At 31.9% G+C, this 24,057-nt stretch overlaps 1 protein-coding gene across 2 annotated transcripts in view; it reads left to right on the forward strand.

Moving 5' to 3' along the window:
* The window catches only part of LOC114326083 (POU domain, class 6, transcription factor 2), a 670,249-nt gene that overhangs the window by 583,082 nt on the left and 63,110 nt on the right, over positions 1 to 24,057 (forward strand). For both annotated transcript variants that reach the window (XM_028274303.2, XM_028274305.2), the window contains exons 6-7: positions 11,221 to 11,382; positions 21,782 to 22,354. In XM_028274303.2, coding sequence (XP_028130104.1) covers positions 11,221 to 11,382; positions 21,782 to 22,354 — 735 coding nt within the window. The remainder of the gene's footprint in view (positions 1 to 11,220; positions 11,383 to 21,781; positions 22,355 to 24,057) is intronic.

The raw sequence follows: 24,057 nt of genomic DNA on the forward strand, positions 1-24,057 counted from the left end.
ATTAATAAATTGAAATCTCTTTGAAACAAGTGTATTGATGTTCAGAGAGATTATACTGAATAATAAAGTATATTTCAATTCATAAAATTGTGTTTTTCTTATTGAACCGCAAAACTTATTGAACAACCTAGTATTAGTAATATAGGTATGCAAAGTCCGCAAAAATTGTGCTGATTTGTTTATAAACAAAGTAGCGCTCCGAAATTTTCTTTTTTTCAAGTATTGCTCTGTAACTCCCGAAGATTTTAACTTTACACCAAAAACACTCAAATAAATATTTACCGTAATTTAATTACGACGACCTATTCAAAGTATTCAATCTGCATAAAAAGGTTAAAGAAATGGCTGGGCTGCAAAAAAGAAACCACAACACAACTCTTGTAGATAAAAATGATTATTTCATTCATAGAAGATTCTGACCAATAGAAAGCTACAGAAATCTAAATTTAATTGATAATTTTTGATAATTTCCCGTCGTCAAATATATTACGTCAGATGCCCTTCGTTGCTACGAAAAAATACATTCAGTGACGTTAATGACAATTAATGTTTTAAAAATTATAAAAGTGATGACTTTCAACCGTAAAATTAATATTTATAACAACTATTTGTTTAATTGTACTAATTTGTACTTACATAAATAAATTACAATAAAATTTTGGTTTTGAAGAGTTTTATTCATGAAATAATCGCAACAAATTGCACTCGATCTCTAAAATTAATATAGAATTTTAGAGCTCTTGTGAAATTACTACTGATTATTTCATTCATAGGAGATTCTGACCAATAGAAAGCTACAGAAATCTAAATTAAATCGATAATTTTTGATAATTTCCCGTCGTCAAGTATATTACGTCAGATGCCCTTCGTTGCTACGAAAAAATACATTCAGTGACATTAATGACAATTAATGTTTTAAAAATTATAAAAGTGATGACTTTCAACCGTCAAATTAATATTTATAACAACTATTTGTTTAATTGTACTAATTTGTACTTACATAAATAAATTACAATAAAATTTTGGTTTTAAACAGTTTTATTCGTGAAATAATCGCAACAAATTGCACTCGATCTCTAAAATTAATATAGAATTTTAGAGCTCTTGTGCAATTACTACTGATAATTGCCCGTCGTCAAGTATATTACGTCAGATGCCCTTCGTTGCTATGAAAAAATACATTCAGTGACATTAATGACAATTAATGTTTTAAAAATTATAAAAGTGATGACTTTCAAGCGTCAAATATTTATAACAACTGTGTGTTTAATTGTACTAATTTGTACTTACATAAATAAATTACAATAACATTTTGGTTTTGAACAGTTTTATTCATGAAATAATCGCAACAAATTGCACTCGATCTCTAAAATTAATATAGAATTTTTGCCCTCGTGACACTTTGACATAATTTCACTCGCATTCGGCTCGTGAAATTAAAACTGTCAAAGTGTCACTCGACTGACAAAAAACTAAAACGATGGAAAGAATATATGGAAGAGCTCTTCGACAACGAAAGAGGAAACCTACAAGACATATCTTTCGAGGACAGAGAAACAAGTGTAGAAATTACAAAGCAAGAAATGTTGTATGCACTAAAGAACACCAGAAACGGAAAAGCCCAGGACCAAATCAACTGACTATTGATATCCTTAAAATAATAGAAAATGAGTACATGGATATCCTCTTAAAGCTTTAATGAAATTTATCAGTCGGGTGACATAACCAATGAATGGTTGACTTCAATCTCAACATTTATTTGTCTCCCAAAAAAGAAAAACGCTAGAGAATGCACCAACCACCGCACCATAAGCCTGATGTCGCACACACTTAAAATGTTTTTAAAGATCATTCATAAACGCATTTAATTACCAAATACTTGATATAGTCCAGAAAGCCACTGCGCATCCGCTTGGAAAAATATTCTGATTCGGATTTTTTGCACAATCTTACTCAAAAAGGACTTCCTTTAACAAATCTGCATATTGCTAGGACCAAAAGGTGGTCAAATTTTTATTTTTTTTATGTAATTATGTTTATTTACAATCTACATCATTAAAAGAGTATTAAGTAAATTTGTTCCATGTTTTTGGGCATGAAGAAGAGACTTCCAATGATGTCTCATCTTATTCTATTTATGTTTAAGTTTTAAAATAGGTCCTGAGGCCAGGTTCTATCTAGCCTCCTTGTAGCAGGGCCATTATGGAATAATTTCCTTACTAACTCATTGTCATGGTAAATGGTACGCTCGTTTTGTGATTCCGAGGCTCGATGCATTTCTTCTCTGATGACAGGTATATTTAAGTCTTCGTGAAGTGTTTGGTTAGTTACATACCATGGTGCATCCACTATTGATCTTAGAACTTTAGACTGAAATCTTTGGATGATATTCAGTGATGTTGACTTTATACAGCCCCAGAGGTGTAGTCCGTAGTACCAAATAGGTTTGAGTATTGCTTTGTACAGAAGAATTTTGTTTTGGATGTTGAGTTTTGATCTGCGTCCAAGGAGCCAATACATTTGCCGAAATTTCTAGTCCAGGTGTCTTCTTTTAGTCTGTATATGTTTTTTCCAAGTAAGACGTTGGTCAAGACGGAGGCCAAGGTATTTAGCGTCTGTTACTGTTGGTATTCGTACATTTTCCATTCTTACAGGTGGGCATGTGTTGTGGCGGGTTGTAAACGTTATTTGAGATGATTTTGTTTTATTTACTTTTGTTCGCCATTTTGTGTACCATTCACTGAGTATGTCCAGATGGTGTTGCAGGTCTTGTGAGGCTTGTATGTGATCTTCATTTACAAAAAATTTTTAAACGTTTTTTTTTGTTTTTTTTCCTAAAATTATTTTTTTGCATGGAAAAAAGTTTTTTAAAGTTTTTTGGATCATTCCAAACAGAAAAGGTCTTTAGTGACTTTTCTCTAAAAATGATAGTTTTTGACATAAGCGATTAAAAATTGAAAAATTGCGAAATCCGCCATTTTTAACCCTCAATATTCGGGATGAAATCCCGAAGAGTTTTTTGCAATACAATATTCAAAACTCCTTTGTTTTTTAATTGCTAATTAAGCGTGCGCGACACTATTTTCCACCGTTGCATGTGTATACAGTATACAGTATGGTGCAAATGAAAGGAATAAACTCGTTTTTTCGTAAACCGGCGACTTTAAGGAAAAATCCCGAACCAGGTCGATTTTTATTTTTAAGTTATGATATTGTGGCATATATGGTATACTAGTGACGTCATCCATCTGGACGTGATGACGTAATCGATGATTTTTTTAAATGAGAATAGGGGTCGTGTGCTAGCTCATTTGAAATTCTCTATTCAGTAATATAAACATTTACATAATTATTTATACAGAGTGTCCAAAAAAAATTTATTAAATTAAATTATTTGACAAAAAAAGAAGAATGTATGTAATTTATTTAATTCAAAATACATTTTACTGTTACCCGAAAACTAAAAAATGTTTATTTCACAAATAAACATTGCTTTTCGATTAAGTTCAGTGTTCAAGCCAGCTCCCGCCAGCCACCTGCCTCTTGGAAGTTTGAACATTTAATTTAAGCGAAAAGCAATGTTTATTTGTGAAATTAACTTTGTTTTCTGATTTTTGAAAGCAGTAAAATGTATTTTGAATTAAATAAATTACGTACATTCTTCTTTTTTGTCAAATAATTTAATAATAAAAAAATTTTGGACACCCTGTATAAATAATTATGTAAATGTTTATATTACTGAAAAGAGAATTGAAGAACCTTTCAAATGAGCTAGCACGCGACCCCTATTTTCATTTAAAAAAATCATCGATTACGTCACTAGTATACAGTATACCATATATGCCATAATATCATTAGGGGAGTGCATTTAGATTTTCACTTCGGAAAAAATCAAACAAGATAAAACTTTTTGTAATTTCATTAAGAAATGTTTAATAAACAACATATCAAAAAGTTCTACTCGAGAAGTGAGTGCTTCATTTTTTATTAAACAAATGAACAGCGAAGTTAGATGTTTTTTTAAATAACTCCGAAAATATAATTTTTAGAAAAAAACTGACTTGACCATTGAAAAATTCAGAAAATTTTACAAAAAAAACCTTATATAAAGATTTTTCTAAAATTAAATCTCTAGCTTCTGTAATTTTTTATTTATAACGCTAAAGTCACCCTTCTCACACACATTGGCGCACTGTAAACTAGCGTTGGAAGAAGTGCACGGTTGAGTTTTTTTAATGTAATTCTTTAACTGATGGATCAAAAGAAATTTTACAGATTGGACATGAAAGAAGATGAAATAAGCTATCTTATGGTTGTAATAAAAAGCAATAAAATATATGGACATAAGTACGGTGTGGGCGGAAAGTGAGCCTTACATGAATTTTGTTTAAAAAATATTTAAAAATGTGTAACTAATACAATTTTACTTATAAAACTCTCAAATTTGCACAACTTAACTCTCAATCATCTTACTAAACGATATTTTATTCAAAAAAAAAATCTAAAAATTTAATTCAAATAATACGATGTCTCAAAAAATGTAATTTTTGAAAACTTCGTAGTTTTACAGAATTCCCACCAGTTTAAGACGGTATTACTCAAGTTTAAATAAATCTAATACAATTTTTTTGCTATTTTTTTAAAGGTTGGGATGTAATCTTTAAAGAACATTAAATTATTTTAGTTTAAAATTGAAATAAACAATTTATTTTTGAGAAAACTAAGAAAGATAACAAAAATGTAATACAAAAACCGAAACTTACCAGCTGAAAAAATGTATATACAGAGTGATCAAAACTTTTTTCTGTAAAACTTACCTAAAATACATTTAATAATAAGCTTCAACAATAATAAATGTTCAACAAAAAAAATTTTTAGTTCTTATACAGTATGTCTGCGTAACTTGGAACCCATTGATAACTTTTTTAATATCAGTTTTACGAAAAAAAGTTATTTTTTATAAAATACTCTGCATCGTATATAAAATAAAATGCAACCATCAAATATCAAATTTTGTTAATTTTGTACGAGGTATGTCAAAAAATATGAATTTCACTCAAGAGTAAAGTACCTTTATATTTCACAATATCGAAAATTCTTATAAAGAAAAGTTGTTTGAAATTACAAGCTATGTTCCAGTATGTACTTATATCCTTCTAATCGAAAATTTGTTTTTCTTTAAATATTCTTTCTAATACATTTTAATTTTTAATATTATTGTGAAAATTATTTGTTTATCTTTTTTTTAAGAATGAAATTCCATATTTGTTTGATTGGATTCTACTTGTTTTTCATTTAAATATCCGCCATTTTGGATCCGCCATTTTGAAATTTAAATTTTTAATCTTTAATTCAGATTCAACAACCTGTTAAAAATAAAGACACTAAATGTTTTACAAAAATGTTCTTTTTTGTGTTCTTTTTAGAAAATCCGCATTTTGGATCCGCCATTTTATAGTTTATAATGTTAACATTTAAGTTAGGTTTATCAAAGCACTCAAAAATAAATATATGTAGAAATAAATACATTTCGTAAAGTAATTATGATTTTACAACTATTTTTTAGGTTATCCGCCATTTTGGATCTGCCAAAATATCCACATATAAGCAAACAGGTTTTATAAAAAAAAATCGGATTTTAAAACTACTTTTTAAGGATTTTTAGGAAAAAATCCGCCATTTTGAATCCGTCATTTTGAATTTGCAAATTGTAATGTCAGATTCGGGTTCAGCATAATCAAAACTAAAATAAAAACATTTTTTATCAAAATAAAATGTTGAATTCACCCATATTCTTAACATTATTTATACAAAACAATTGTTATTGTTTAAACAATTAATAAACAATTAGCGGCGAAATTTGTGAGTAGAACTTTTTACTTTAACATATTTATAAACTAACAAAAAAAGTTTTAGAAAAATATAACCTTGTTTGATTTTTTCCGAAACATTGTATCTTTTCATTCTAATTGCACTCCCCTACATAACTTAAAAATAAAAATCGACCTGTTTCGGGATTTTTCCTTAAAGTCGCCGGTTTACGAAAAAACGAGTTTATTCCTTTCATTTGCACCATACTGTATACTGTATACACATGCAACGGTGGAAAATAGTGTCGCGCACGCTTGATTAGCAATTAAAAAACAAAGGAGTTTTGAATATTGTATTGCAAAAAACTCTTCGGGATTTCATCAATCGATGTTTAAAGAATATCCACCTACTTTGGCAACATTCAAATTTTCAGTTTTTCACACAGTTTTTGAGGGTTAAAAATGGCCGATTTCGCAATTTTTCGTGTCAATTTATGTTATGTTGCCTGTCATCTATACTGGGTTCCGTTCTTCCACTATTTGTTAATTTAATCCCTAGATATATATACTCTGTACAACCCCTGATGTAGTCACTTCCGTCAAGATCTAGGTCCTCCTGTTGTATTTGGTTACCGATGTGTAGATATTGTGTTTTCCTTATGTTTACCTCTAAACCTCATTTCCTGTATTCTTCCATCAATTTTCTCGTCATATATTCTAAGTCTTCCTTATCTTGGGCAACTACCACCTGGTCGTCTGCGTAGTTCAGTGTATAATGTTATGTCTCCGATTGGTATACCCATACCACTGCATTTCTGCTTCCAAAGTCTGAGAGCACCGTCGGTATATATATTGAAAAGAATGGGAGATAAGCAGCACCCTTGTTTAAGGCATTTTGTTACTTGGAATCTAGATGACAGATGGTTACCTCTCTTTACCCTTGACATAGAATCTTTATAGAGGCATTGTATGGCTTTGATGACAGTTGCAGATATGTGTGTATTGTCCAAAACCTCCCACAATTTTTTCACGGGAACTGTGTCATATGCTTTCGTTAGGTCGACAAAAAGTATATGTGTGTCTTGTCCACGTTCTAGTCTTTTTTCCATAACCTGTGTTAGACAGAATATATTACAGACAGAGATACAACATAAATACTTTAATTGGTTATACAGGGGAAAATCCAGGGCAAGAGAAGTGTAGGAAGGAGAAGAACCTCATGGTTTCGTAACTTGAGGAAATGGTACGGATGCACATCAACCGAACTATTCAGAGCAGCAGCATCTAAGATTAGAATAGCCATGATGATTGCAACCTCCGTCGCTGAGATGGCACATACAGAAGAAGCGGATACTGTTATAAATTTGACAATTATACTGGCAAAGCAGTTACTAAAAATGATCGCGAATATTTGACTTCAGGATCAAGAGTAGTATTTGATATGTCAGATTGCATTTCTGAACCTGCAAGCTACTGGGTGCTTTTTTACAATTTATTTACCATCAAAGATTTACCCTTTCATTTACAAAATATGAACACCGAGCAACAGTAACCTGGCAGGAAAATATATTAGCAAAGTGGCCCATACAAGATATAAAAACTCTCGGTAAAGAAGATCATGAATCCCCTTCTTCTATTTTGTGACTTAAAAATGTGTATAGTAGACTCAAAACAAAATTCAGTTTGGCAACATTGTGGGAAGGCCAAGTCTTCTCGGATATCAACATAAATTAATATATTTTTACCAACAAAAATAAGATCTTTTAACCAAATAATGTTTCAAATATGATGTGCAGAATAATTTTGAATTCGGTTCGGGTAATGAACTTGATTTTTTTGTCCTTAAAAGTAGACAAAAAGTTTAATTTCTCTTGCTTAATATTTATCGTCTAATTATTTTAACTGTAAATTAAGGAATTAACTCAGAACAACAGAAAAAGAAAACCGGGAATACTAAAAGATACAAATGGGAAACTTGTGTTGAGTGCTAACGAAAAATTAAAGAGATGGACAGAATACATAAATGAATTGTTCAAAGACCATAGAACAGAGCAGATGGAAGTCGAAGTAGAAGATGATACGATTTTGAAGATATTAAAAGAAGAAATTAAATCGGCATTAAAAAACAGCAAAAATGGTAAAGCAGTAGGTCCAGACCAAATCCCAGTAGAAAGCTTAAAATGCATAAATGATGAAACCTTAGACATTATCGTAGACTTGTTTAACACAGTGTACAAAACAGGAAACATACCAAAACAATGGTTACTCTCAACCTTTTGTGCTATCCCTAAAAATACAAACGCTAAAAATTGCAGTGAATATAGAACAATATCATTAATAAGCCACATTCTTAAATTATTCTTGAAAATAATAGATGGTCGTATAAATAAAAAAACAAGAAGAAGGAATAGATGATAGTCAGTTTGGGTTCAGAAACGGACTAGGAACGGGGGCATCCATAAACTACGTCGTAAAAAATTTGGACTTTTTAATACCCTCCCCCCCTCCGTCGTAATTCGTCGTTTAGAGACGACCCCCCCCCCCATGTCGACGTCGTCATTGCAACTCACGACCCCCCTTCATTGATTTAAAAAAAATCAATATTATTTCTGGTTTTTTTTTTTTAATCAAATATGAGGGGGTACGCGTACAATCTTGGTCCAATGCTATTTAAATGCATTAATTATTTTCGAATCCTGAGATAACTAATAAATATATTTGAAAAATTTAAACGTAGAATAAAATATTACATTATTACCGAGAGCTAAAAGTCCCTTAGAATAAACAAAAGGTTTCTTTTGAATGAAATATTGGAAATGAAAAATCAGACTAAATTTTCTTTTAAACCCCTGTAACTTATTAAAATAAACATTATAGATGTTTTCAGGAACTTTTGGCCCTCGGCAATAATGTAGTCTTTCAATCTGCGTTTAAATTTTTCAAAAATCTTTATTAGTTTTCTTAGTATTCGAAAAAAATCGGCGAAAAAACGAATTATTTTTATTTATCCAGAGTAACTAATATTTCTAAAATATTTTTTTACTGTGATTTGTTATTCTTAACATTAATCATAAATTTAAAAGGTACTTACTGTAACAAAAAAAGTTTGTAAACGCAGCCTTCCTAGTTGTCGCTGATTCCAATAATTTTTTTATTTCCAAATCGGTATTATTATGTAGGTCATTAATATCTGCGTACTTTTTTTTTCAATTCACTCCACAACTCATTAGCCTTATTTTGACAAAAAACACCACTTTTATCGGGGTATGCTTTCTTAACTGCATCATATAAATCTTGATATTTATTTTGTTTTGATTTCGATGCCATTTTATTTCTATTCGTTCTTCAGAACTGTTGTTTCACACACATATGCAGCACATAAATGAACTAACATTGACAAATATTAAATTGAATTTAATATTTTTTGCTTCCAGCCGTTGTTATGTATATAGAAGCGATTGTTTAAACCCAAAGAACAATGTCTTATTGTTTTGCTGTCCTGTACAAAAGTGCTACCTAATATTATTTTAACGCTGTGACTGATAATAAAAACGAAATGAAAAGTATGCGATAAAAGTATCTATATTGTTTTTAATTTTAACAAAGGTATATTTATTCGTAAACGTTTTGTTCTATTTTCAATTTCATATCAAAAACTATACGTTTTTATATGAATATCTGATACTTTAATGCTGGTAGAAGCTAGTAAAAAATTATTTTTATAGACACAATAGCGACAAATTTAAATATAGCTACCAATATGTTAAACGACGTCGAATGGTCACTCATACCCCCCTCCCCCCTGTCGTATTCCTTCGTAATAAGCAAGCCCCCCCCTCCCTCTTCTCAACGGCGTAGTTTATGGATGCCCCCGAACCAGGGAGGCGTTATTTGCTTTTAATGTGTTAGCTCAAAGATGCATGGACGTGAATGTGGATGTGCATGTTTGTTACGTTGATTTTGAGAAAGCATTTGACAAAGTACGACATGAAAAATTAGTCCAAATTCTAAAGACAAAAAACATAGACAAAAGGGACTTACGAATAATAACAAACCTTTGCTGGAATCAAAGAACACAAATTGTAATAGATAACGAACCCAGTCCAGAAATTGAAATCAGGAGAGGAGTTCAGCAGGGATGTATTATGTTTCCATTACTCTTTAATGCATACAGTGAAGCCATTTTTGAAGAAGCATTGCTAGCTCAAAGTGAAAGAATAATAATTAACGGAAGATCTATTAACAACATAAGATATGCAGATGACACCGTGATTATGGCAAGCTCTGCTGAACAACTCCAACTACTACTAAACAAAACAAACAATTTCTGTAAAGAATATGGACTAAAAATGAATATAAAAAAGACCAAATACATGATAATAACTAAGAAAACAAACATACAAACAAGCATACATTTGGGAAATGTACCGATAGAAAGGGTTGATAAATACAAATACCTAGGAACCTGGATTTCAGAGAAAAATGATCAAGAAATGAGTTTGTAAAAATGAAAACAGTTCTCTGCAACAAAGACCTTAGCTTAGAACTGAGAGTAAGAGCTTTGAGATGCTACGTGTTCTCGATACTACAATATGGACTTGAAAGCTGGACATTAAAGCAAGAACACATAAATAAGCTACAGTCATTTGAAATGTGGTGTTACAGAAGGATGCTTAGAATAGCATGGACACAGAGGAAAACGAACACGGAAGTATTGCGAGAAATGGGTAAAGAATGCGAAATAATAAACACAATAAAAATAAGAAAGTTACAATATCTGGGACACGTAATGAGGGGACCGCGATATAAAATGCTAAGACTGATAATACAAGGAAAGATAAGAGGCGGAAGGAGTATAGGAAGAAGGAGAGTGTCATGGTTAAAGAATTTAAGGGACTGGTTTAGATGCAGTTCTATAGAACTCTTTAGAGCAGCGGTGGATAGAGTAAAGATAGTGATGATGATATCCAACGTCCGATTAGGAGACGGCACTTGAAGAAGAAGAATTTTAACTGTACTAATATGCAAGTGTTTACTGTAAGTTCTAAAAATGATTAATTTACAATTATTAATGCGATCTTAAAATACCGGCAAGTGCTTATCTTTAAAGCGGCTACTCGAATTTCTGAAACTTTTGTACCAAACATTGATACCGCCACTTTTTTGCGCATTCTAACTAAATTCCTTGTCTTCTATAATTACTTGATTTGTTTACCTCAATTTGATACGAAAATATTCCATTTTTTTCTGGTAAACATTTTATTTGATCATTAACAATTTCCCTAACTCTCGACCACTCTCGACAAACACTATATTCTTATGAAATTACGTTTTATCAAATATAAATTGCATTCAATAATATTTTTGATTAAGTTTTATGTTATATAACAAAACTATTCGTCTGTTACAGGTTTAGCAACCCAAACTATTCTGACAATCCCAGTTAACCATGTAAATAGTTCGGACCAGATGGTTAATCTGGCACTAAATAATGGACAAGTGATGCAGACATCTTTAGCCAATTTGCAAGCCATGGCTCAAACTAATTTATTAACTAATCCCACTAATCCAGGTAAGATCAATAAATCTATTTTGTGTACGGGTAGCCTCGAGAACTTTTTCTATTTGCACCGAAATCTCAATCATAGATCTATATTTCAATAATTATTGTTATTTTAGGCGAGTCAATGTAGATCGAAAACTTACATTGTTTCGGAAAAAATCAAACAAGCTTATGTTTTTCTAAAACCTTTTTTTATATATCAGTTTATATATCTGTTAAAGTAAACAAGTTCTACTCACAGATTTAGCTGCTAATTGTTTATTAATTTATTGTTTAAAGAATAAAATCTGTTTTGCAGAATTTTTTTAAAAATCGGTGAATCCATTATTTTACCTTGATCAAAAATGTTTCTATTTTGTTTTTAAGTATGCTGTATCCGAATCTGACATTACGATAATTGGAAAATTCAAAAGAAAAAATTTTTTTGAGCTCTTATACAGCATGTCTGCGCAACTTGAAACCACATGGGAAACTTTTTTATTATCAATTTTACGAAAAAAAGTTATTCTTCATAAAATGCTCTGCATGGTCTAAAATTTAAGATGAAAACCGTGGTAGTGTGCAGATGCCGCCAAGGTGTCCATGTCTTGTTATTTTGTTGTAATTTGGTACTATTGTTCATCCGCTATAACTTTTCCCATGCGCCACGATTCATTTTCAAGCAAATTAAGTCAAAACATAAAGTGCAACAAACGTACGCCGATGTGTGTAATATATCGTCGCCTCAAAGCAACAGTAGGATATATGTATGTAAAATAATGTAGTTTCGAGAAAAACGTAATTGAAAATTTTACGAAACTTCAGTAATTAATAACTTTTTTGTATTTGAATGGATTTACATGGAATTTTGTTTGAATACCTAACTTTACATGCGTCACATAACAATTTATACTAATTAAAAAAGTTAGTTGTCCTACTGTTGCCCTCAAAGATAATCTGTTTTTTAACGATATCCGCAAATTTCTGTTATATAAACTTATATTGCACTAAAGTTTTGTTTAAAATTTTACACATTTCAATACAAAAAACAAAACAATTTTGTTGTTCAAACGTGTTATTACATAAATTATAACATGAACATACTTGTTTTCCAAAAATTTAAAAATTCGACAAGATAATTAACAAAATACATAAAATGAAAAAATCATCAGAATCAGTTTTGGTAATAGTGGATGCTGAAAGTTGTGAAAGTAAAAACTTATTGCATTTTCTTAAATGAGCCCGAAATTTCTAAAGTGGAATTTATCATGAATTTAACTGAACTTTTTCCTGTGCTTGATAAATTCGAGATATCAACTCAGAATCAGTATTATTTTTGTTCGCTAAATACACAAAATACTGACTTACTTCTAGACACCCATAATTTTTACAATTTAAATTGGCTGAATTATTTAATTTTACTCTTAACATACACCTTTTAACATCAATGTAATAGAACAGCGTTTCCCAAACTTATTTTTTCATGGCCCGGTTATTTTTGTGGTTATCCTTCGTGACCCACTAATTTTTTTGCATACCCTGGTGTGTGTTTACAAGAAAACATATTTAAATATTTATTATAGTTTTATATATTTAAGCAAATAATCATTAGCTCAAACAAAAATGTAATAAAACAAAATAAAAAGCAACTACACTTTATTAATGAGGAGTATTTAGTTGTTTCTGGTTAACTAAATACTTCACGTTTGGAGGAAAAGAGGTTAATTTTATCCTCCTCAGGTCCGGTTCGACTTTCAAACAGTGCCTATATTTATTTTTGAGGAAAACCAGTGTTGAAAACTCTGCCTCACACTTATAGGCCGTAAAAAAAAGGAGTCAGAAACTTTATCGCTTTTTTGGCTAAAACTGGTACTCCTGGCGGCAAGACAACAAAGCAAGATGTGAAATGACGAAGCGAGGCGACCCGGCATTTTGCTTTCATGGCCCGGTACCGGGTCGCGACCCACCATTTGGGAAACGCTGTAATAGAACTATTGTTTAAGATTACGGAAGATAAAATTGTGACCGCAAGCTGGATAATATAAACATAGACATAATCGCAACTCAGCAATAACTACACGGCAACAGTAGGATATTATGTGCGTAAGATAACTTAGGCCCAGTTTTTCAGTGACTGGTAAAAATTTTGGTTAGCTAACCTAGTTTAAATTTTAACCAGTATTTTAACCCTCCTAGCGTTTTTCAGTCCTTTAAACTAGTTTAAAAAAATCTCGGTTAGCTAACCACTTTTTTTCTTATATTGGCTGCAGTAATTGTACTTGCGCATGTGCAATTCGAGAAATTATGATAAATTTGACAGAATAATAAAAACAATTTCATAACCAAATTAAAAAAATTAGTTAAATCGTCATTTGATTCAGAATATCTAAATACCTCGGTTTTATAACAGAAGAGACTATTTGCAATTACTGGGACGATTTAGACTTTTTTGTCGATTTCGCTTGTCAAAGACCACGGTCGGTGGTATCGCTATTAGGAACAGATTGACCAGGAAATAAGAAGTTTAACTGTTTGGTAAATAATTAATTTGCTGTAGAGACAATTGTATAATAATTATCTTTTTAAAATATTACTAGGAATCATGCATTAAATCCTGTTACAGTAGGTATGTGTGGAAAAAAAATGGAAATGGATCGGCCACTCTTTGAGGAAAGACCAAAGCAGCATAGCAAGACAAGCACTTGAATACCAACCAGAGGGGAAAAGAAAAAGGGGCAGACCAGAAAACAGCTGGAAAAGAACAACAACGAGAGAACTCGAAAAAATTGGACTAAGATGGGACGAAGTCAAAAAGAGAGCAAAAGATAGAAGAGAGTGGAGGGAATTAGTTCACAATTTATCCAGAGAATAAAAACAAAAGAAGATGCGCTGTCCCGGCCAGACAGCAATCTTACACTTTTGGCCAAGAAACGCATAAGCGCCCAATACTCCACAAGGAGGGAAGGAACGAGAGAGAGACAGTAGGTATGTGTAAACATACCTGTTACAGTTATGATATCTTTAAATAATATATTTCCTTATAATTTATTTCTATATAATAACGATACAACAATAATATGTAATAATTTCCTTATAATAACGGGGTAAAAAAAAATAGAATATCTCCCGCGATAAAAACAAAATAACATAACCTAACTAATCTCTTCTGTCAGGCAATTCTCAAAATAAACAAATTCGACTCTGATACTGTACCCATGTTTAAGTTGACCAAGATTTTAACCGATACCCATTAGATGGTTTAACTCCGAATTTTTTGGTTACGCTTGCGCATAGGTACAGTGGGTAAACGACAAAATATAATGGTATGATATGTATATTGTCTTAGTGTTGCATTATAGAATTTGGGCTAAAAGGAATTAAGCTACACAAGGATATGTAATATTATGAAAAAAGTATATCACTTTTTATTTATCTTAGTGTTACACTCAACAGAAGGGTTTCGTTTGACATGGATATCACAAAAGTCATTTTTTTACATATCCTACTGTTGCTTTGAGGCGACGATATAGGATACAGTATAGAAAATGTATATACACATCGACGTTCGTTTCACTTTATGTTTTGACTTAATTTGTTTGAAAATGAATCGTGACGTATGGGAAAAGTTATAGAGGACGAACAATAGCAGTCGTATTTGTTTCAGTTCGTTCAGAGATTCATATGTACACTCTCTGATGAAAGCTAAAGAGCTTGAAACCGGTGTTTATGACACTCTCTGAATGAACTGAAATATAAGACGGTTATAAAATTGGTTTTATTTTACAACTAAATTAATATTTTCTATTAGTTTTACTTCCTAACTGAGTGTGCAGGACCAAGTTTTCGTTGGAATTTTGCCACTCTGAACAGGCAGGAAGTGAGATGCAATTTATAGATCTTCCCTGGCCTTCCTTTTTCAGAATTCGTTTGGTTTGTAAATTATAGAAACCACGAAGGAATTACCAGAAACTTAGTCTTAAAAAAAGTTTTATTTTTAATGTTTTTAATTTTATAAAGGCCATCGGTACATAATTCACAAATATTTTACGGCTATCCCTACTTTTTCTGTCTTTATACGGCAAATTACTTGTAGTAAAATTCACACTGTTATGGATATGTAAACATTACTAGAACGTCATTCTACTTAACAATGTCAGGATTAACTTTAAAGAGATGGCTTTTGAATGTTCTTGGATAACTGTTATTTGTTATAATTGCAAATTATTAATTCAGTTAATAAATGTGATAATTTTTTCACTAACTATGTATTTAGTGATTGTAATAATTTATATGTACAACAAAAACTAATACTCAATCGAGAAAAGAGGTAAAGTGATTTTTTAATAATATATTGTTACTATGGAACGCTTACAATTTTGAACATCTTTAACAACAAAATACTTGGATCACAGAATATATTATCCTGATGTATTCTCTGCTTGGATCTTCCACAAATAATACACAATAAAAACCTTTTTATTAAGTTCACATCTTAAATCAATTATTTATCAAATACACTATATATCAACATTATTTAATCAACAACTCAAAATATTCCCGATGCCATGTCAAATATTTAAAATTGTCACTGATTGTCACTGTCTGACTGACAATATTCTATTCGACTGAGTGCGTTGTAAGACAAAGATAGATTTAGAAAATATTACCACGGACATTGTGTTCATTTTTTTCGAATCCTGAAAAAAACAAATATATCTGAAAAATTTAAACGCAGGATGAAAGACTAAATTATTACCGAGGGCCGAAAGTCCCTTAGAATAAATATAAAGTTTATTTTGAATGAGATATTTGAAATTAAAAATCACACTAATTTTTCTCTTAGTTTTTCGCCCCTGTAACTTATTAAAATAAACCTTATAGAAGTTCTCAGGGACTTTCGGCCCTCGCTAATAACGTAATCTTTCATTCTGCGTTTAAATTTTTCCAAAATACTTATTAGTTTTCTCAGTATTCGAAAAAAATAAATCCCCATTTGAATATCATTGTAGCCGAAAATACGTACCCATCCCCTTAAAGTAAAACTTTCAATTGAATTGAAAGACTTTCTTTTCCCTACTAGACCTGGATCCTGCGTACCGAAAAAAAGTTGATTAATAGTAAGCTGTAAATTTGTTTAATAGCTTAACGGGTTCTAGTCGGACAAACTTTGATGTATGGGAACACTGGAACAGGGGAAGTTTTAATTGTGGAACAGGTTAAAAATTTGGAACGTCAGATTACGAAAACGTTCCATGTATTTTGTCGGACATAACTTCGAATTGATTTGTTACCATTTCATTAAACTCTTGCAAAAATCAGACTGGTGTTTATCACCAACTGGGCATTTTAATGAGCGGAACACGAAGAACATGTCAAATGACAGGAATCATGTTGGTTAGTAATAGCAGTCTGATTTTTGCATGAGAGTTTAATGAAAGGGTAGCAATCAATTGGATGTTCTGTCCGACAAAATACATGGGACGTTTTCGTAATCTGACGTTCCAAATTTTTAACCTGTTCCACAATTAAAACTTACCCTGTTCCAGTGTTCCCGTACATCAAAGTTTGTCCGACTAGACATTGTTAAGCTATTAACAAATTTTCAGCTTGCTATTAATCAACTTTTTTTGGTACGCGGGATCCAGGTCTATACCTGCTTCTCTGATATTCGTAATGAGCTCATTGCTTCGTATAGTCCGCTTCGTGAGATGGAATCGTAGGCCTGTTTAAAATCAACAAAAAGCATATTTAAATATAGATTTAGTTATTAACTGTTGCTTTGTAATAATTTTAGCATAAATATTTGCTCGGTTGTTGTTCTTCCCCGTCTGAAACTAACCTGACATTCTCCTATTAGGTATCTAAGTTTCGTAAATTTTTATTCTACTTCTTATAATTTTTGCTAATACCTTATACAGTGATAAACGTGCTAATAACTCAAAGTGCGAGCTAATAACTCAGTGAGCAAAATAGCTCAAAAGATGGAAAACGTATTAAGTTGTGAGATAAAAAGAAATTAAACTAGTCGAGCTGGTAAATTTAGCAATATTAACCTAAATTTACCTTATATTGATTGTTTCCCACTCCCACCTTTACACGTATCAGTGGAGTACCTATGTCAACTTAAACTGTCACTGTGGCAGTGGCAGTTGCTAAACTCGTCCGATACTTCTAAAGGTGGGAAACAATCAATATTATGTAAATTTTTAGATTAATATCGCTAAATTTCCCAGCTCGACTAGTTTCATTTCTTTTATCTCACAACTTAATACGTTTTTCATCTTTTGTGCTATTTTGCCGGTTATTAGCGCGCTCATCATTGTATATTACTTTTAATAGTGCAATTTTTTTTTAATTTTAAGACAGTTTCATCGCCATTCTTATGAATTGGGCTGATGACTGCTGAGTTCCACTGCTTTGGCATTTTTTCATTTTCCCATATTTTTACAATAAGCCGAGTTATCTTTTGCTGCAGTATATCTCCTAATACTTTTAATATTTCTGCTGGCACTCCGCTTTCTCCCGCACTTTTATTATTTTTTAGGTCTCTTATTACTTCTATTACCTCCTTCTCTGTCGGTTGTTGTTCTGTTTCTTGTGTTCGTATTTCTGTTTTTTTTTTTGGCCTTTATCGTTTAATAATTAATTCAAATATTCTGCCCATCTATTTACTTTTTCTGTCTTGTCCCCAAGTAACATATCATCTTTATTTTTACAAAAAATTGTGCTTATATTTTCTGTCACTCGTGTCTTTTACTTCTTATAAAAATTTATATTTTAATATTTCTATCATTATGAAATTATATTTTTATACAGATATACAGGGTGTTTGGTAAAGAATGGGCCTTAGATTCCTGAGGTTAAAATAGGTCTATTTAAGCTAACTTACCTTAGTACAAAAGATGATAATAACCGAAATACAGGGTGTCAAAGTTAAACTTTTATTTTATTTATTCTTGAATATTTCCTAACAGGCATGGGACAACAAGACGAAATTTGGTAAGCGGGGGTTTTTTGGGTCAAGAAATCTAAATTCGTTACCAAAAATGATGTGTTGTCCAGAGGGCGCAACATACGCCTTGCAGGGCTCATTTAATAGGTTCAATTTTTTTAGTACCCACTCTACATACTTTTTGAATCAAAACTTTTATTCTCTTAGTATTTTTACTTAAAAAAAGGTATACTATACTACATTCATCTCGTTAAACTTAACCGTTTTCTAAATAAACGCATTTTAAATCTTCGAGGTAACATAATTTTTTGCATAATATCATTGTAGTTACACCCGAAAAATAACTTAAAACCGTAAAAATTTACAAAAATGTATTAGTCCAGAAAGCCACTGCGCATCCGCTAGGAAAAATATTCTAATTCGGATTTTTTGCACAATCTTACTCAAAAAGGACTCCTTTTAACAAATTTGCATGTTGCCACGACCAAAAGGTGGTCAAAAATTTTTTAAACGTTTTTTTTTTTGTTTTTTTTTCCTAAAATTATTTTTTTTGCATGAAAAAAAGTTTTTTTAGGTTTTTTGGATCATTCCAAACAGAAAAGGACTTTACTGACTTTTCTCTAAAGTTGATAGTTTTTGACATATAAGCGATTAAAAATTGAAAAATTGCGAAATCGGCTATTTTTAACCCTCAAAAACTATATGAAAAACTGAAAATTTGAGTGTTGCCAAGGTAGGTAGACATTCTTTAAACATCAATTGATGAAACCCCGAAGAGTTTTTTGCAGTACAATATTCCAAACTCCTTTGTTTTTTAATTGCTTATCAAGCGTGCGCGACACTATTTTCCACCGACAGTATGGTGCAAATGAAAGGAATAAATTCGTTATTTCGTAAAGCGGCAACTTTAAGGAACAATCCCGAAACAGGTCGATTTTTATTTTTAAGTTATGATATTGTGGCATATATGGTATACTAGTGACGTCATCCGTCTGGGCGTGATGACGTAATCGATGATTTTTTTAAATGAGAATAGGGGTCGTGTGGTAGCTCATTTGAAAGGTTCTTCAATTCTCTATTCAGTAATGTAAACATTTACACAATTATTTATACAGCGTGTCCTGCTACTTCTTTTTTTTTTCAAATAATTTAATTTAATAAAAATTTTTTGGACACCCTGTATAAATAATTATGTAAATGTTTAGACTACTGAATATAGAATTAAAGAACCTTTCAAATGAGCTAGCACGTGACCCCTATTCTCATTTAAAAAAATCATCGATTACGTCATCACGTCCAGATGGATGACGTCACTAGTATACCATATATGCCACAATATCATAACTTAAAAATAAAAATCGACCTGTTTCGGGATTTTTCCTTAAAGTCGTCGGTTTAGGAAATAACCAATTTATTCCTTTCATTTGCACCATACTGTCGGTGGAAAATAGTGTCGCGCACGCTTGATAAGCAATTAAAAAACAAAGGAGTTTGGAATATTGTACTGCAAAAAACTCTTCGGGGTTTCATCAATTGATGTTTAAAGAATGTCTACCTACCTTGGCAACATTCAAATTTTCAGTTTTTCATATAGTTTTTGAGGGTTAAAAATGGCCGATTTCGCAATTTTTCAATTTTTAATCGCTTATATGTCAAAAACTATCAACTTTAGAGAAAAGTCAGTAAAGACCTTTTCTGTTTGGAATGATCCAAAAAACCTAAAAAAACTTTTTTCCATGCAAAAAAAATAATTTTAGGAAAAAACAAAAAAAAAACGTTTAAAAAATTTTTGACCATTTTTTGGTCCTGGCAACATGCAAATTTGTTAAAAGGAGTCCTTTTTGAGTAAGATTGTGCAAAAAATCCGAATTAGAATATTTTTTCTAGCGGATCCGCAGTGGCTTTCTGGACTATATCGTAAATTTCTTCAAATGGAATTTGCGATGCAATGACATAAATATGAGATCTGGCACAATTATTATGGTTTCAAGTTTATTTTTCGGGTATAACTACAATGATATACAAAAAATTATGTTGTATCGCAGATTTAAAATGAGTTCATCTCGAAAACAGTTGAGTTTAGCGAGATGAATGTAGTATACCTTTTTTAAGTAAAAGTATTATGAGAATAAAAATTTTGATTCAAGAAGCATGTAGAGTGGGGGATAAAAAAAACTGAACGTATTAAACGAGTGCTGACAAACGTATGTGCGCCTTCTGGGCAATACATCATTTTTGGTGACGAATTTAGATTTCTCATTCCAAAAAAACCCCCGCATACCAAATTTCGTGTTGTTATCCCATGCCTGTCAGGAAATATTCAAAAATAAATAAAATAAAAGTTTAACTTTGACACCCTGTATTTCGGTTTATATCAATTTTTTGTACTAAGCTAAGTTAGCTTAAATCGACCTATTTTAACCTCAGGAATCTACGGTTAAGCTATGGCCCATTCTTTTCCAAACACCTTGTATAGATCATACATTTGGCACAAGATAGGAGAGCATACAAAGGAAACTCAGAGAAACAGCACAATAATAATAATAGGAAAACGCTAAATATAAATCTAGTAAATTATAGAGTATATTATATAGTTACTTCTAGTCGTTAATTATGAAATATAGTAAAACTAACCCTATACCTAACTATGTAGTTATTTAAAAGACACTGGATTATATCAGTTATTGTAGCTTTACCTGTATTATATTTTATGTCGCTAATAACCACTGTGATTGCAGAGTAAAATAAATTAAAAAAAAGTAACCCTATACCTAACAGTGCTCTTTTATAATTACACTATAAGTAATTTTATTCGTTGAGAGCGGTTATTTTATAGTTAATAACTGGCTACACTCTTTTTAATCCGCCACCTGCCACGTGGGGTGCTACCAGCACCCCATAACACATTTTTATCAAATATTTGGTATTTCAAGTTTGGTAACGGAGCTGTGCGTCATAGTAGCTTTCTATAATATTATATAGCATAGATGTGTTAATGTTTGAAGTGGTTACTTAGTGTCATTCTGAACTTATAGCTCTAAAATCTCATTGGGGTGTCATCATCTAGCACTTTAAGTTTTAATTTTTTTTTTGTATTTTTGATAAACAGGTCAAATTAACATTTTTTAATGAAATAACTGATTTAAATTATTAAGACAGATTTATATTTTACTTGACTTCATTTATTATGGCTTGGTACTTGCTAATTTGCATATAACACCATTTTTCATTTTATTTTTTAACTTTTATAACATATTAGTGGCTAATAAGTCTATAAAACATGTTTTTTATATTCTTGTGTTACTCAATACATTATTTTGTTTTTTAAACAAGTAGATCACAGAAAATTTTTAAGGGGTGCTGTGAGCACCCCACGTGGTAGTTGGCGCCTTGCAAAGCCACGTGGCAGGTGCCGTGTTAATAAAGTCATGCACTTGATTGATATTGTACTTCATTAACAAAATTTATATTTTTCAGTACCTCCAACATCAAATGGGACGATAAATCCAAACCTCCTTAATCCCGCCACTCTAACCCACCTTCTCTCTAACGGCTCCGCACAGCAGCTACTTCAATCACTTCCCCAGCTCCTCAGCAACCACCATCATACAAACCCTAATCCATCACCTTTAATAAACCCCCTAACTCAACCGATACTTCCTAACCGGTCACCCCTACTGAACACTTCCCCCATGATGAACTCATCTCCCCCTCAATCAAGCCAAACCAGAAACCAAATGAACGTGCCGAACATGGGTTCATCGCCATTATCATCAGTTCCTTTGGGTTCCACGTCAATGGGTACTGCTCCGAGTCATTTGGTAACAAGCCAAAGTAGTCACTATGTAGATACTAAAATGCATGGAACCAATTTAAGCAACATTCCGAGAAATCCCTCACCAGGAGATAATAATTGTAGAATTAATGGAGAAATTAGTATTAATACCAACCATGGAAGTATTTCTAGTCAGGCCATGAAGAGGTCGCCAAGTTCTCTTTCGCCCAATTGTACTGACAACTCCACTGCTGACTTACTAGTTGATTCACCGAGTGAGTATGACTTACTGTTATCTTATTTTTCTATATATAGTTTTAGAATAACATTAAACTTAATTTTTATGTTATTATTTCACTAACGTCAAAAGAGATTATAAGTGCGTTCGCGGAGTGGTCAGGGACAGTCCCTTACCACTCTGCGAATGCACTTATTGTAGTTTGATTCAAATGCCTAATATGATGTAAAACAACTATACCCTGTTTTTAAACTAGGAGGAGTAAACTCAAAAGACAGATTCACACCCAATAATGTCACTAAAAAATCACCAGAATCATCTGTTTTTTTTTTTTGTTGATAATGTCGGCCTTTGGCTACCCATAAATATTATACAGTGGAACCTCGATAACTCGGATTAACCGGGACCGCGGCTGATCCGGGTTATCGAAAATCCGGGTAAGCCGGAGAATATGGTAAAAATTAATAAAATACGGTATACTTACAGATAAACTCCGTTATAATTGAAATAACATTAAATATATATGCACAGTACACATCTAAATTATGTATAGTTGTATAGAGTATAGAGTAGAATCTTCTTCTTCTTCTTCTTTTTGTATAGACATGACTTTGTTTGTTTTTTCAATGTGCCTCTAGTAAGTTGTCGTTCCATCGTTTTCGTGGCCTTCCCACTGATCGTCTTCCTATTGGGGAACCGTCTCTCGCTGTCCTGACTACCCTATTTGTTGTCATTCGGCTTATGTGGTCATTCCATTCTATTCTTCTGTTTCTTACCCAGTTATTAATGTTATCCACCTTGCATCTCCGTCGTATATCTGTACTTCTAGCTCTGTCCCATAGAGTCTTACCATAGATTTTTCGAAGGGTTTTCATCTCCGCTGTTTCGAGCAATCTTTTTGTCCTCTCTGTGTCGGGTCGTGTTTCTACCGCGTATGTCATTATTGGTCTGATGACTGTTTTGTAAATTCTGCCTTTCATTTCTTTTCCGATATTTTCATTTCTCCATATTGTGTCATTCAGACAACCTGCGGCTCTGTTTGCTCTATTCACTTGATCTTCCACTTCTGTTTCGAGCCTTCCGTAGCTAGATAGTGTGATGCCTAGATATTTAAACTCCATCACTTGTTCTATTATCTGACCTTCCAGCTCCAATTTACATCTTATTGGGTCTGCTGTTATAATCATGCATTTTGTCTTTTTTGAGGAAATTAACATGTTAAATTTTCTGGCGATTATGTTGAATTGGTGCAGCATACGTTGTAAATCATCTTCACTTTGAGAGATTAGTATTGCATCGTCCGCATAGCAGATTATTTTAAGTTGTTTTTCTCCCATTTGGTATCCTTTTTTAGTTCTTACTTTTTTTATTATTTTGTCCACGATCAGGTTGAACAATAAACGACTCAAGGAATCGCCCTGTCTTATCCCATTGCCGGCTTCAATTGGATCAGTTAGTTCATCTTCCACTTTTACTTTTAGTAAAAGAGTTTAGAGTATAGAGTATATAGAGTATTGTTCATTTCTTGGTAAAAAAACTCATGCGTAGACAAAAAAAACACGCAAACACAAACCTATCTGAAGCACTATTACAGAACGGAAGCGAGAAATACGACTGTACTACACACTGGAGTCACAATCGCAACAATGTTATGTTATTTAAGAACAGTGGAGTTTAATATTTAATACCATTGATTAAAAAAGAATTTTTTAAATAGTCTTTTAGTCTTTTTTGAACAAT

Source organism: Diabrotica virgifera, chromosome 4 (assembly GCF_917563875.1).
Source record: "Diabrotica virgifera virgifera chromosome 4, PGI_DIABVI_V3a".
Classification (NCBI taxonomy): Eukaryota; Metazoa; Arthropoda; class Insecta; order Coleoptera; family Chrysomelidae; genus Diabrotica; species Diabrotica virgifera.